This window comes from Chrysemys picta, chromosome 15 (genome assembly GCF_011386835.1).
Source record: "Chrysemys picta bellii isolate R12L10 chromosome 15, ASM1138683v2, whole genome shotgun sequence".
NCBI classification, from domain to species: domain Eukaryota; kingdom Metazoa; phylum Chordata; order Testudines; family Emydidae; genus Chrysemys; species Chrysemys picta.
Genome location: NC_088805.1, coordinates 14467620 through 14479707, shown reverse-complemented (window position 1 = coordinate 14479707; position 12088 = coordinate 14467620). Strand labels below are relative to the sequence as shown.

Here is a 12088-nt window from a genome sequence, read left to right as displayed (position 1 = left end):
GCCTGGGTGTAGGGGACAGTCATTGTTCAAGAAACCACCAATGGCTTCTCTCTCTGTTTGTCGGTGTGTGTTTAGGGATGTCATGCTCTGAGCTTCAGGGCTGCAGAGAGCTGTGACGGAGAGTTTAGGTCTCGGTTCTCTATCTCACTGTATCACTGTGATGAACGTTACTACTACCATCCCATACAGCACAGTAATAATCTGCATCATCCTCTGCTTGGACCCCAGAGATGACTAAATTCCAGAGGTTGTTGGAGGTGTCAGAGGAGACGGTGAATCGCGCTGGGATCCCTGTGCCCCTGCCCTGGTCACTGCTAGTTTTATAGTGGTACACAAACTGCGGGGCACTGCCCGGCTTCTGCTGGTACCATCGCACCCTGTAGCTGTCAATGTTGTATCCTGAGGACATGGTGCAGGCCAGTCTCACATTCTCTCCGGGGGACACGGACACCGAGGGCGTCTGAGTCAGCACAGGCTGCGAGCTGGAACCTGGAACGAGACAGGAAAGAACTGAAATGTGGCCGCTGCCAGCATCTCAGAGCAGAGAATCAGGGGCAACATTCTACCCTACCCGAGCAGTACGTGAGCAGCGCGAGGAGCAGAGGGGCCCAGGCCATGGTGGGAATCCAGACGAGCTCGGCGTCCTGAGGCAAACGGGTCTGTGGCTGGGGCCCTCCGATTCCTTCTTAAACCCACAGAGCTCAAAAACGGCCCCTCCATGCAAATCAGCTCCCTGCTCACTGGCTGCTAAATGCACCACAGCCCATGGGAGAAAGGCAGAGACTCCATAAATTGGAAGGGTTCTCAACATACTTATAAAAAAGTCTAATTACCCCGCTGAGATTGTCAGGGTCTCCGGGTAGGAGTCAGCCTCCAACTCTTCCTCATTGCCCCATCCAATCCACACAAAACCCTGAAACTAAAGTCAAATCCCTGCCTCCCATCCTGACACTACCTCCCTCTTGGTATCCCTCTTCTCTGCCTCTTCAAGTGTAATCTATTTGTTCTTGCCCACAAAGCACTACAGAACCTCTCCCAGCCTCAATATCTGCCCTACTCTCTTGTGTCTCCCTCCCAGCAGCTCCACTCTACCAGTGGTACCGCCTCAGTGACCCCTCTGTCCACTCCTCCCACAACCGTCTCTGTGCCGTCTGCCAAGTTCCCCCTATGCAGGGAATGCCCTGGCAATTCTGGGCTGCAAAGCCATCCACTCGCCTCACTCCAGCCCCTCCTGGAGACCTGCTCCTTCCACAGAATGACCCCCCAGACTGAGCCAACTCCCATTTTATATCCATTTACAAAACCTTTAAACCAGGCTCTGCACTGGCTGCCCATTGGTTTCTGAGCAGAGTCTGAGGTGAGATTTCCCTTGTCTGTGTTATTCAAGAGACCACTCGATAGTGTGTCCAGTTCTGGGGTCTGCAATTTTAAAAGGCCGTTGACAAGTTAGAGGGTCTAGAGAAGAGCTACATGGATATTTCAATGTCTGGCAAGCACTAATCGTCAGCTGAGTTACTTTATCCCTCACTATTTAGCTTGTCAAAGAGAAGGTTAAGAGGTGACTTAGGTGTGTTCAGAGTCAACCGAAAGCCACTGAACTCTGTGCTGGTCTGTGCACTGAGAGGCAGAGGTGCTGGAGCTAGGGCGGCTGGCGGGGCTGCCGCAACCCCTGGCTTGAAGTGGTTCCATTCCATGCAGGGTTTGCAGTTTGGTTCAATGGCTCTCTGCCCCCCCGCTCTGCATAGCCTGACATACCCGGGTACAATCCAGAGTGATGAGCAGCTGTCACCCCTGCCCTGCAGTCCTGGGTGTCTGGCAATGCCTCGCTGAAGGAGCTCCCAGCTGGGCCGCTCACAAACAGCCTTCCAGCCTGCCAGCCGCACCCTGAGTGTCTGTGTATAACTGCAGCCTGCCAGCCATGCCCAGGTTACACTCGGTCTCTCCCCAGCCTGGGTTATCCTGCAGGGTGACCGCAACACATCCCCGGTCTTAGATTTCCCCCAGGAAACGTATGTCCTGTACTGCCAGCCCTCTCCTGCACTGTACAAGCTGTACTGGGTCCAATATTTCTTTAAAAGGAATAATATGGACACAACTTGCCGCCCCAAATGGAGTTTCCCAGACACTTCAGTTAAACACACTTGTCTAGATATAACAATAAATCAAGTTTATGAACGACAAAGAGACAGATTTGAAGTGAGTACAAGTAATGAGGCCTAAAAGTCAGAAATGGTTACAAGGAAAATAAAGATAAAATGCTACTGGTGCCTCACTCAGCAAACTGTTACATTCAAAGCAAAGTTCTGTCATCACAGGCTTTCAGCTGCCTTACTGGCCAAACTTCTTAGGTCAGGAGCCCTCCCCCAGTCCAAAGGCTGCTTCCTTTGTCCCTGCAGGTGCAGGAAATCGATGGGCAGAGAGAGAGGGACGGGTGACTAGGGGCGTTTGCCCCTCCGTTTTATAGTTTCACCTCTTTGAGAAGCATTTCCAGCTGGGTACCAGGAGAGAAACAGTCTAGGGGGAAGGATGTTCCCTGCTGCTTTTTTCTCACCGGTTTGAGCTTCCTTTGTTTCCTGTCCTCCTCTGTTTACTGCTTAAATGCAAATTAAGCAGGGCACGTATTCCTTGGTTTGAGGACAGACCTGTTTGCCAACTTCTGTTTGGGACACCTGTTAATACCACCATATAGTGGAATCTTATAACTTCACGTATAATGTTGCCACACATATTTTTCCAAGACAATAATGAGCAGCAAATTATGAGATTTTTAATGACACCTCCCAAGACATACCTTGTACAAAGATTCTCACAGTAGTGTGCAGGCTGTGAATACAGGGGTACATTCTGTCACACAGAGCCACGGATCCACTGGCTTCCTCCTGTACCTGAAACTCCCCTGCATGCTGGGATGGAGGTACACAGGGGGTGTGGGGAATGTATCTGTGCAGGCTCCCTGCACCCTGCCACCTCCATGAAACAGGGTCTCTCTGGGTCTCCTGTCAGGACTCTGCACCCCTCTGGGGGTGACGAAGAATCATCCCTTCAATGAGTGAAAGCCAACTTCAAAGTGGGACTTGGCCACCCAGGGTCACAAACCCAGCCCCAACCAGAGAGAGCTGAGAGGGGAGTCAGGGTATCACTCACTGCCTGGCTTCTTCATGAAGAAAGAATGGACAACAAGAGGGAGCGGGATGCTGCCAGCTAACCAGCGCCCCAGACAGCTGCTGTGTAGGTCGACAGCCAAGTGGAGGAGGAGAAGGAGGAGAAGGGTGGGGAATGGAGAAACTGGAACTGCCCCAGAGATGTAATTTCATCTAACGACTCCTGCTCCTTGTTTCTTCTCTTTCCTTTTAGGTTTCTCTTTCCTCTCTGTCAGTCTGCCTGGCTGCTTCTTCTAACTGTTGTTTGCCGTGTTGCAGCCATATTGGTCCCAGGATATTAGGGAGACAAGGTGGATGAGACAATATCTTATCTGTTCTATCTGACTGTGGCAATCAGCTGGGATGATGCTGGGCAACCCTGCGCAGAGGGGGGAAGAGATGGAATTCACAGGGAGAGATGCTCAGCTTTGCGAAATACCTCACTTATACCCTGGGCTCTGCAGCCACCACGGCTCCCAGCAGGGCACAGGGGGGAGGGAGGTTTTTGTATCACTTCCCCATCTGACTGTATCACTGTGATGAGCACTGCCAGTCCACACACAACAGTAATAATCAGCATCATCCTCCGCCAGGGCCCCCTTGATGGTCAAGGACATGGTGTTACCCGATCTGGAGCCAGTGAAACGCTCTGGGATCCCCGAGGGCCTGGTACTAGTATGGTGCATGATCAGCCGCGGAACATTCCCCAGTCTGTGTTGAACCCAGAGTGGGTAGTTATTATCAGTGAGGGCCCCACTGCTCAGGCTGCAGGAGAGGGTCACGGTCCCTCCAGGAGACACGAACTCAGATGCCTTCAGCGACTGGAGCTGCTGGGAACTGAAACCTGAAACATGAGAAACAAGCTCATCAGAACTCCCCCTAGCACGGAGCAGAACCGACGTTCTCAGCGCTGCCTGCAGAGAGAGCAGCGCTACAGCTTGTTATAAATTCTTAATTTGCTTCATTCACCAGATCAACCCCCCCCCTTACCAATGCAGTAAGTGAGCAGCGTGAGGAGCAGAGGGGCCCAGGCCATGGTGGGAATCCAGAGGATCACGTCTCTCTTCCAGGAACCCTCCGATTCTCTCTTAAATCCCCAGAGCTGAAGAACGGCCCCTTCATGCAAATCTGTTGCTCACTCAGTGGCTCCCCCTGCTTAGAGCTCTGTCCTAAAGCGGCCGAGCCAACCCAAGAGAGGTTGTTTCACTGGGCTGAGAGCACAGAGCAGGCCAAGTTCCCCTCTGTGCGCTCTTGGGGTCACTGGGGGCCCTGCTTTAGAGAGTGACAAGCTTCCCACCTGTCTGAGGAGCTGGTGGATTCCCTTGGTTCCAGCTGTGACTCTCAGCAGATCACTAGGACACATTTCCCGTCCAGCAGCAGCAAATGTTGTAACACAGAGATGCCCTCGCTGTCATCCGTTCAGCTCCCATGGCACAGGGCCACTGGGAATGAGCTCTGCGCTCCGTTCCATCACCGGTCACTCCAGCTGCAGCGAGACAGGGCGTAGGGCTGTTCTGTACAAGAGCCTCCCATTCCAATCCTAACCTGGGAGGCATCAGTTATCCCAGCCACAGGCCTCTGCCCTGTTTTACCGTCCCCAGTCTGGAACAGCTCTGCTCCAACAGTCCTCAGCCTTTCTAACCCTGTGATCACTTTGTATTGGGTGTAACTGGGAACACCGGTGGAACCACCACACAGGGTTTCAATTGTGACATAATCAGGATTTGAACGCATGTCTCCAGGGGTAAAAGAAAAATTGTCAGATTATCAGTGTGTGTATTACAGTGACTCCCAGAGGCCCTGATCAGGATGGTGGTAGCACTGTGCCGGGTGCTGTACAAAAACATATCTGCAGCTCTGTGTGCAACTAAGTTTTCCCAGCAGTAGCACGAACAGACCCACAAGTTTATTAATGGAAGCAGCCTGGCCTGGAGGATTTAGAACCGGTGTTGGGGCTTGAACTTCTGGGGCTGAATTATCCCATCAGTGGTGGGTTGGCAGGTCGCGGAGGAAGGAAAGAGAACTGCAAAACTGACTGGATGGGCAGGACCTGAGTGGAGATTCAACCAATACAAATATCTGCAAATACTGCCCTGTGTGGACCCCTCCCCTTTCGCCCAGCATGCAGCCAGTTGTGAGCATTTCTCAGGTGGATTCTCCATCCCATCAGACTCCTCCTTCTCTGCCTAGCTCTGCTGAGCCCACTCCGCCCCCTTCTCCACTCAGTTCCTTCCCCTGGGAGATGACAAACTCAGCCCGGGGCAATGATTTCATGCTGCCCATTTTCTATCTGCTTTGAGCGACGTGGCTCTCATAGATGCCCAGGTTCCCCAGAGAGGGAACATTTCCTTGCTGAAAATGGACGTGTAACTCCCTTCGGGGTTTGCCAGGTCCTGGAACACTGGACTGACCCGCTAGGGGTGTGTCCACATGGCATTTTGAAGCAATTCGGAGCCTCCCAGCCCAGGCTGATAGACTTGGGAGCCAGGCTTGCCCTAGCGCTCTAACAATAGCTGTGTAGACAGCGCTTTGAAGTCGTGGCTCAGGCTGGAGCTTGGGCTCTGAAGCCCACCCCCCTCCCTCAGCTTCAGAGAACTACATTAGTGTGAACTCGGGGCCAGTAAGTTCACGCCCGCAGCGTCAGCGCAGGGGAGTCACAGCACGTTGGTGCACCCTGCTGTTCATACCCCCAGAGTCCAAGCGCAGGGCACTGTAGACATGCCCTGAGTTTCACTTTGGCTGTTCGGGTTTGGAGCTCAGAGAAGCAGAACAACTGAGGGAGCCTCTGGTTACTCCCACTCCCCACACGGGGGTCTTTGTACGGCTGTGGGAGCATGGCCAGGCAGTGCGTGGCCAGGCAGTTCCAGTCCTGCAGAGACCAGCATCCAGGGAGGCAGAGAAACAAACTGGTGCCAACTACTAGAACCAGCCGAGAACCTGCCAGGACCGAGCCAGGGACCCCAGAGAGGACCATGCCAGACCCAGGGATGAAAACACTGTAAGAGGGTGTTTGTTAACCGGCCAGTGTTTGCAGCACTGCTACACCCATCTCCAGAATCAGCCTAGACCTTCCGTCTGCCTGGGAAGGTGCCGGAGGCAGCTGGGGGTTGTGGTACAGTTGTGAACAGGGGGAGGTGGAGATCTGGTTGTATCATTACTGCTTTAGCATTTATCAGTTAACTTCAACCCTTTCCTTCCCTTGAGCCTCTGTTTCCTGTCCCATTAAAGTCCCCTTAGTCACATTATTACTTTTGGGTGGGACCTTTCATGTGTTGGGGTTTGTATTATAGTGTTTTGTTCCTTGCATGCTGGGTCCCACTCCTGGTTAAGAGGAGGGGGGGTTAGTTACTTTCCCAAGGGACAGCCCCCTCGTGTCCTAGGCCTGGTCTACACTATGAGTTTAATTCGAATTTAGCAGCGTTAAATCGAATTAACCCTGCACCCATCCACACAATGAAGCCATTTCTTTCGAAATAAAGGGCTCTTAAAATCGATTTCTGTACTCCTCCCCAACGAGCGGAGTAGTGCCAAAATCGATATTGTCATTTCAAATTAGGGTTAGTGTGGCCGCAATTTGATGGGAATTCAAATTTCATGGAACCTTCCAGACTTTCTGAGAACTAAGAGTGTTTTCAGCTATGTCCTCTTAGGTATATAAGGGGCAGGGCCTCACCAGTCAGTCAGTGAGATATAAGAACAAAGTGAGGTGAAGTTAAGTATCAGGGGGTAGCCGTGTTAGTCTGTATCTACAAAAACAACAAAGAGTCTGGTGGCACCAGTCTGGTTGAGGTGAAGTTGGAACCCAACTGCGATATTGTGTACCTTGTTTTATTGTGTAATTGTGAAAGTGTGCTTGTGTTTTAATACCTGAAGAGTGTAAGTATTGACTAAACAAGGACATAATTAATGAGATGCCAGAGATCTCTTTTGAACCCATTTGCTTATATATGGCATCAATAAATACAGATTTACAGATCCTAGCATGCAAATTTATCATCTTTTATGACAGGGATAAATCATGTTTGCAAATCGTGCATCAAAGTCGTGAAATGGGCTGAAAATGCAATAAAAATACAGTAATCAAAACTTTAACATATGGGGGGATGGGGCACCGAAGACTCCCCTCGCTGGGGGCACCAATTTATCTAGGGCCGACCCTTCCTCCAGATAGTTTAGAGCAGGGGTCGGCAACCTTTCAGAAGTGGGGTGCCAAGTCTTCACTTATTCACTTTAACTTAAGGTTTCGCGTGCCAGTAATACATTTTAACGTTTTTTAGAAGGTCTCTCTCTATAAGTCTATATTATATATAACTAAACTATTCTTGTATGCAAAGTAAACAAGATTTTCAAAATGTTTAAGAAGCTTAATTTAAAATTAAATTAAAATGCTGATCTTACACCGCCAGCCCACTCAGCCCACTGCCGGCCAGGGGTTCCGTTCAACTAGTTCGGCAGCGGGCTGAGCAGGGCCTGTGGGACCCCGGCTGGCAAGGGGCCGGCAGCCGGGACCCCAGACTGGGGGTGCAGGTGGGAATATGGGGGGTGGGTGCAGGAGCTCCTGTTTGGTGCTCAGGGTGGGGGTGGGGATGTGGGGGGGTGCAAGAGTCAGGGCATGGGGCGTGGGGGGGCTGGGTGTGTGTGGGGGTGCAGGAGTCAGAATGGGGGCTGGAGGTGTGTGAGGGGATGCAGGGGTCAGGGCAGAGGGCTGGGTGTTTGGAGGAGGTGCAGGGGTCAGAGCAGAGGGCTGGGTTTGTGGAGAGGTTGCAGGGGTCAGGGCAGAAGGCTGGGGGTGTGTGTGTGTGTGGGTTCAGGGGTCAGGGTAGAGGGCTGGGTGTGTGGGGGGGTTCAGAGGTCAGGGCAGAGGGCTGGGTGTGTGTGAGCGGGTGCAGGGGTCAGGGCAGGGACCCCATAGCAGGGGTGTAGGTGGGAATGGGGGGGGTGCAGGAGCTCCCATTTGGTGCTCAGGTTGGGGATGTGGGGGGGTGCAAGAGTCAGGACATGGGGTGTGGGGGGGATGCAGGGGTCAGAGCAGAGGGCTGGGTTTGTGGAGAGGTTGCAGGGGTCAGGGCAGAGGGCTGGGTGTGTGGGGGAGGGTGCAAGGGTCAGGGCAGAAGCCTGGGTGTGTGTGGGGGGGGAGGAAATGGGTTAGGGCAGAGGGCTGGGGTTCTTGGCTCGTGGGGGTACTCACGACAGGGGGCTGGAGGGGATATGCCCCTTTCCCACCCCTTTCCCCAGGGCCCCGTCCCCACCCCCACCTCCTCTCTGCTTCCTCCCCGGAACATCGAGGAACATCGAGCACACTGCAACTCGGCTTGGCTCTGTTCCCCTCGCAAGGGCGATCAGCTCATCAGCGGAAGGGAGAGGGAGAGGGAGGGGGAGGGGCAGGAAAGCACCACGCTGGGGGAAGAAGCAGGGGAGGAGGGAGCTTGGTTGCCGGCATGACCAAGCTTCTGCCTCCTGCCCCCGCAGGAGAAATCGGTGGGTGGAGGGGGGGCTGAGTGGGGCCAGGACCTCGGCAGGCTGCAGCGTGTCATCAAAAATCGGCTTGCGTGCTGTCTTTGGCACGCATGCCGCAGGTTGCCGACCCCTGCTCTAGAGAGATCTACATAGTCTCAAGTTCTACGTCCTTAAGGCTTCCCAAAGCCCTTCCCTTGGGACTCGAGTTACAGAGGGGGGTGTTGCTAATGCTATTGGGCGGTCTTATACTGCCACCTGCTGGTCTGTATAGAGTCTCTGAGGGCTTAGATCATATGAGGTCCTGACTGCCCCTTAATTGACCTCAGTCAAGCCCCAACTCCTGGGTCTCTAAACAGCCCCAGTGCTCTCAGCCTCACTGACTCCCAGACATGCTTCCTGTTATTGCTTCAATCACAGCTCAGAGGCCCGGCACTCGGCAGAGACCTGAATTGTACTGAGAAGGACGTGGGCAGCGTCGTTTCACAGGTTTGGAAAGTCTGATCCCTTGTATGAGGAGTCCCCGTTAGACGGTCCCACACTTCAGGGCCCAGGCACATTGGGGCAAATCTACAGCAATGATCCCCTTGCTCATTGTCCGCAGCATCCCACCCACCCAAGCTCCATGAGCCCAGATACCACGTGCCCTGCAGGCAATTAAAGGGCAAAACCAGAAATCCAATCCGTTACTGCTCACACTGGTTTGGTATTGTAGGGTTGCTCGGGAAGGACGGCTTTCTCAAAGGAATGTTTTAAAGAATATTGAGGATTATTCTGAAAATCGAAAGCGAAGCATTAAATGATCTTTACAAACAGGCATAAGAAAAGAGCGGCAGAGCCCACTGGTCTCCCAGCCTTGGCATTGTTTCAAAGGAACAAAGACCAAGTTAGAACTTTGCTGCTCAGCTGGAGAGAAGTTGCACCTGGGCAAAGGACTCCAATGGCAGCAGCTCTAGGTGCCCTTGTCTGTACTGGCTTTGCTTTACAAACATGGTGTACATGGAGCTTGGGCACCCACTGGGCCCGATCCTGGGAAGTGCTGAGCACGTGGCGCTCTGGTGGAAGTCATTGGGAGCTGGGAGCCCTCAGCACCTGAGACGTAGGCTCAATCTCTCTGTTTGCAAGAGGACAACTCCATGCAAATAGTTACATCAGCACCAGCATCTGTGTGTGTGCTGGAGGAGAAGGAAGGTGAGATTACTCTTGTCTGTGTAACTCAAGAGACCACAACTGGAACAGTGTGTCCAGTTCTGGGGTCTGCAATTTTAAAAGGCCGTTGACAAGTTAGGAAGGGTTCAGAGAAGAGCTACGTGAATATTTCAAGGTCTGGCAAACACTAATCGTCGGCTGAATTATTTTCTATCTCACTATTTAGCTTGTCAAAGAGAAGGTTAAGAGGTGACTTGATCACGGCGGAAGAGCAGGTACTCAGGGGCTGTTTAATCTAGTAGACCAAGGCAGACCAAGATCCTACGCCTGGGAGATGCAGTTAGAAAAATTCAAACTGGAAATGACATGCACAGTAATTAAGCACTGGAGCAGAATACAAAGGGCTGTGGTACATGAAGCCTGGGGGCTTTCTAAAGGAGATGGGCGAGTTCCACCACATGTTTTTGGGCGTGAGGCAGGAATTACGGGGTGAAGTTCTCTGGCCTGTCTCACACAGGAGGTCAGATTGGATGATCACAATGGTCCCTTCTAGGCTGAAATTCTCTGAAACTATGATCCAGAGCTAGAAGTGTGCTAACTGTACCACCATTAGCCAGGAAGACCTCTTCAAAAAACGCTTCAGCTGGTCCAATATCACAGCATAATGCCTTCTGCGGAATGGTTCTCGTTGGTATCCTTGGGGCTGTGATCCCTAGTGCCCTGGATTGAGTCCCTTACTGCCTTTAACTCAGTCTGTGCATCAGAGCAGTGATGTTGTGTCAGAATACAGGTGAGTTCTTCAGCCAGAAAAGCCCGTAGCTTTGAAAGGCAACGAGGACTGACAGGAATTGGAGATCACACTTAGCCAGGAGCCAATCCACCGGGCCATCTCATAGGAACAAGAGACACGCAGGTGGGCTCCCGGTGCTGTGTCACTGCGGGTGAGAGGGGTTTTTGCTCCTCTTCTCCATGCAGCTGTATCACTGTGTGCTGCTTAGATGTGCCGTCCCAGTCTAAGCAATAGTAATCAGCTTCGTCCTCCACTTGAGCCCTGCTGATCGTTAAAAAGCAGGTGTTCCTGGAAGTGTCTTTAGAGGCAGTGAACCTGTCAGGGACACCAGAGCCTTTACCCTGGGTAGAGTCATCCTTGTAATACAGCAGGTATCTTGGTTTCTCCCCTTGCTTCTGCTGGTACCAGCGTATGTATCTACTGCTGATGCTTTCTCCGCTGCTCGGAACACATGCGAGTTGGGCAGTTTCTCCTGGAGTCACTGACATACTGAGTGGCTGAGTCAAAGTGAACTGGTAGCTGGAACCTGAAACAACACAGAACCACAGGTCACCAAAGTATCTGTAAATGTGGGTGTGCCATGCACCGGGCACACTCCTGACCTAGCTTCTGAGATCAAGTATGCAGTTATATTTACCTGCCCAACAGGCTACCAGAACCAGCAGTGTGGTGACCCAAGCCATCCTAGGAACAGCACACCCAGCCACAGGGCTCTCTGAATTCAGTGATGCCTTCTCCGCTTGCTTCTTAAACCCTGTGATGTGAGCGGACATCCTGAATGCAAATCTGGATGCCTCTGATAGGCTCCAAGTTATCCTCAACTCACTGGCACCCACCCCAGAAGCATGCGGGGACAGTCGGTGTGTTGCTGGGCTAGGAGTAAGTGATGACGGCCTCAGGTATTTTTATCCCATGAGGACACCCTTGAAATTTTTTTCCACCAGATTCCCCACAGCTGTTCAATTGGTTTGTTGCACTGTACAGTGGGAGGGTCGGACAATAGATCCCCCTCACTGCTGAAGGCAGGACACCAGCCCATTGGGGCGATAATCTGTTCCAGTGTGGTCAAGGTCATTCCCTGACAGAGTTTATTTATGGCTCTGGTCTCCAATTGGAGGGCTGGGTTGTCTGCATTATCTCCCATGTGCCAGAAGCTCAGCACCTTGCGCTGCATGGAATGGAGAAAGGGTGGTTGTTAAGGACCTTGGGAAAGCCATTACTCATGGAAATATTTGTTGTTGTATTTTGTGTACGCTGTGAAATCAACATTTACCACTAAAAATCGAATTCTTCCAAACCTACTTATTTGATGTACTGTCTTGTGTTCCTGAAATTTCTAACAACTGCTTTCATTACTTTTCTGACGTGCACAGATACAATCTTTCCAGTGTCTGTACCTTTCAGTACTGCCAACCTCAAGTGTTCAAAAATCAGTAGTCAGACATTAAAAATCCTGAAATTGATTTTTTTAAAAAACCTCATGATTTTTAAGCCAATGTGGGGTGCTTTCTATTTGCCTTGTGGTTCCTGAGCCTTTAAGGTTCCCATTTGCTAG

The 12088-nt window shown here is 51.9% G+C and overlaps 1 protein-coding gene across 1 annotated transcript; it reads right to left on the bottom strand.

Annotated features, from left to right (window-relative positions):
* Positions 1-2164: 2164 nt before the first annotated feature.
* On the bottom strand, positions 2165-11537 carry LOC112061364 (uncharacterized). The gene is made up of 4 exons (XM_065568523.1): positions 11171-11537; positions 10610-11059; positions 4131-4256; positions 2165-3984 (listed from the first exon to the last, which is right to left on the bottom strand). Exons 1-4 carry the CDS (start codon positions 11304-11306, stop codon positions 3581-3583), a joined length of 1116 nt encoding a protein of 371 aa, XP_065424595.1. The 5' UTR covers positions 11307-11537; the 3' UTR covers positions 2165-3580.
* Between the last annotated feature and the right edge of the window lie 551 nt (positions 11538-12088).

Bases quoted from the DNA above. Each gene is read 5' to 3' on its own strand.
- LOC112061364 (XM_065568523.1), bottom strand. From the start codon at position 11,306: ATGTCCGCTCACATCACAGGGTTTAAGAAGCAAGCGGAGAAGGCATCA. The intron at 4,257-10,609 runs GCTAAGTGTGAT...ATTTGCATGAAG, and splicing joins GCCCGGTGGATTGGCTCCTG to GGGCCGTTCTTCAGCTCTGG. The intron at 3,985-4,130 runs GTAAGGGGGGGG...CTCATGTTTCAG, and splicing joins GCTGCTCACTTACTGCATTG to GTTTCAGTTCCCAGCAGCTC.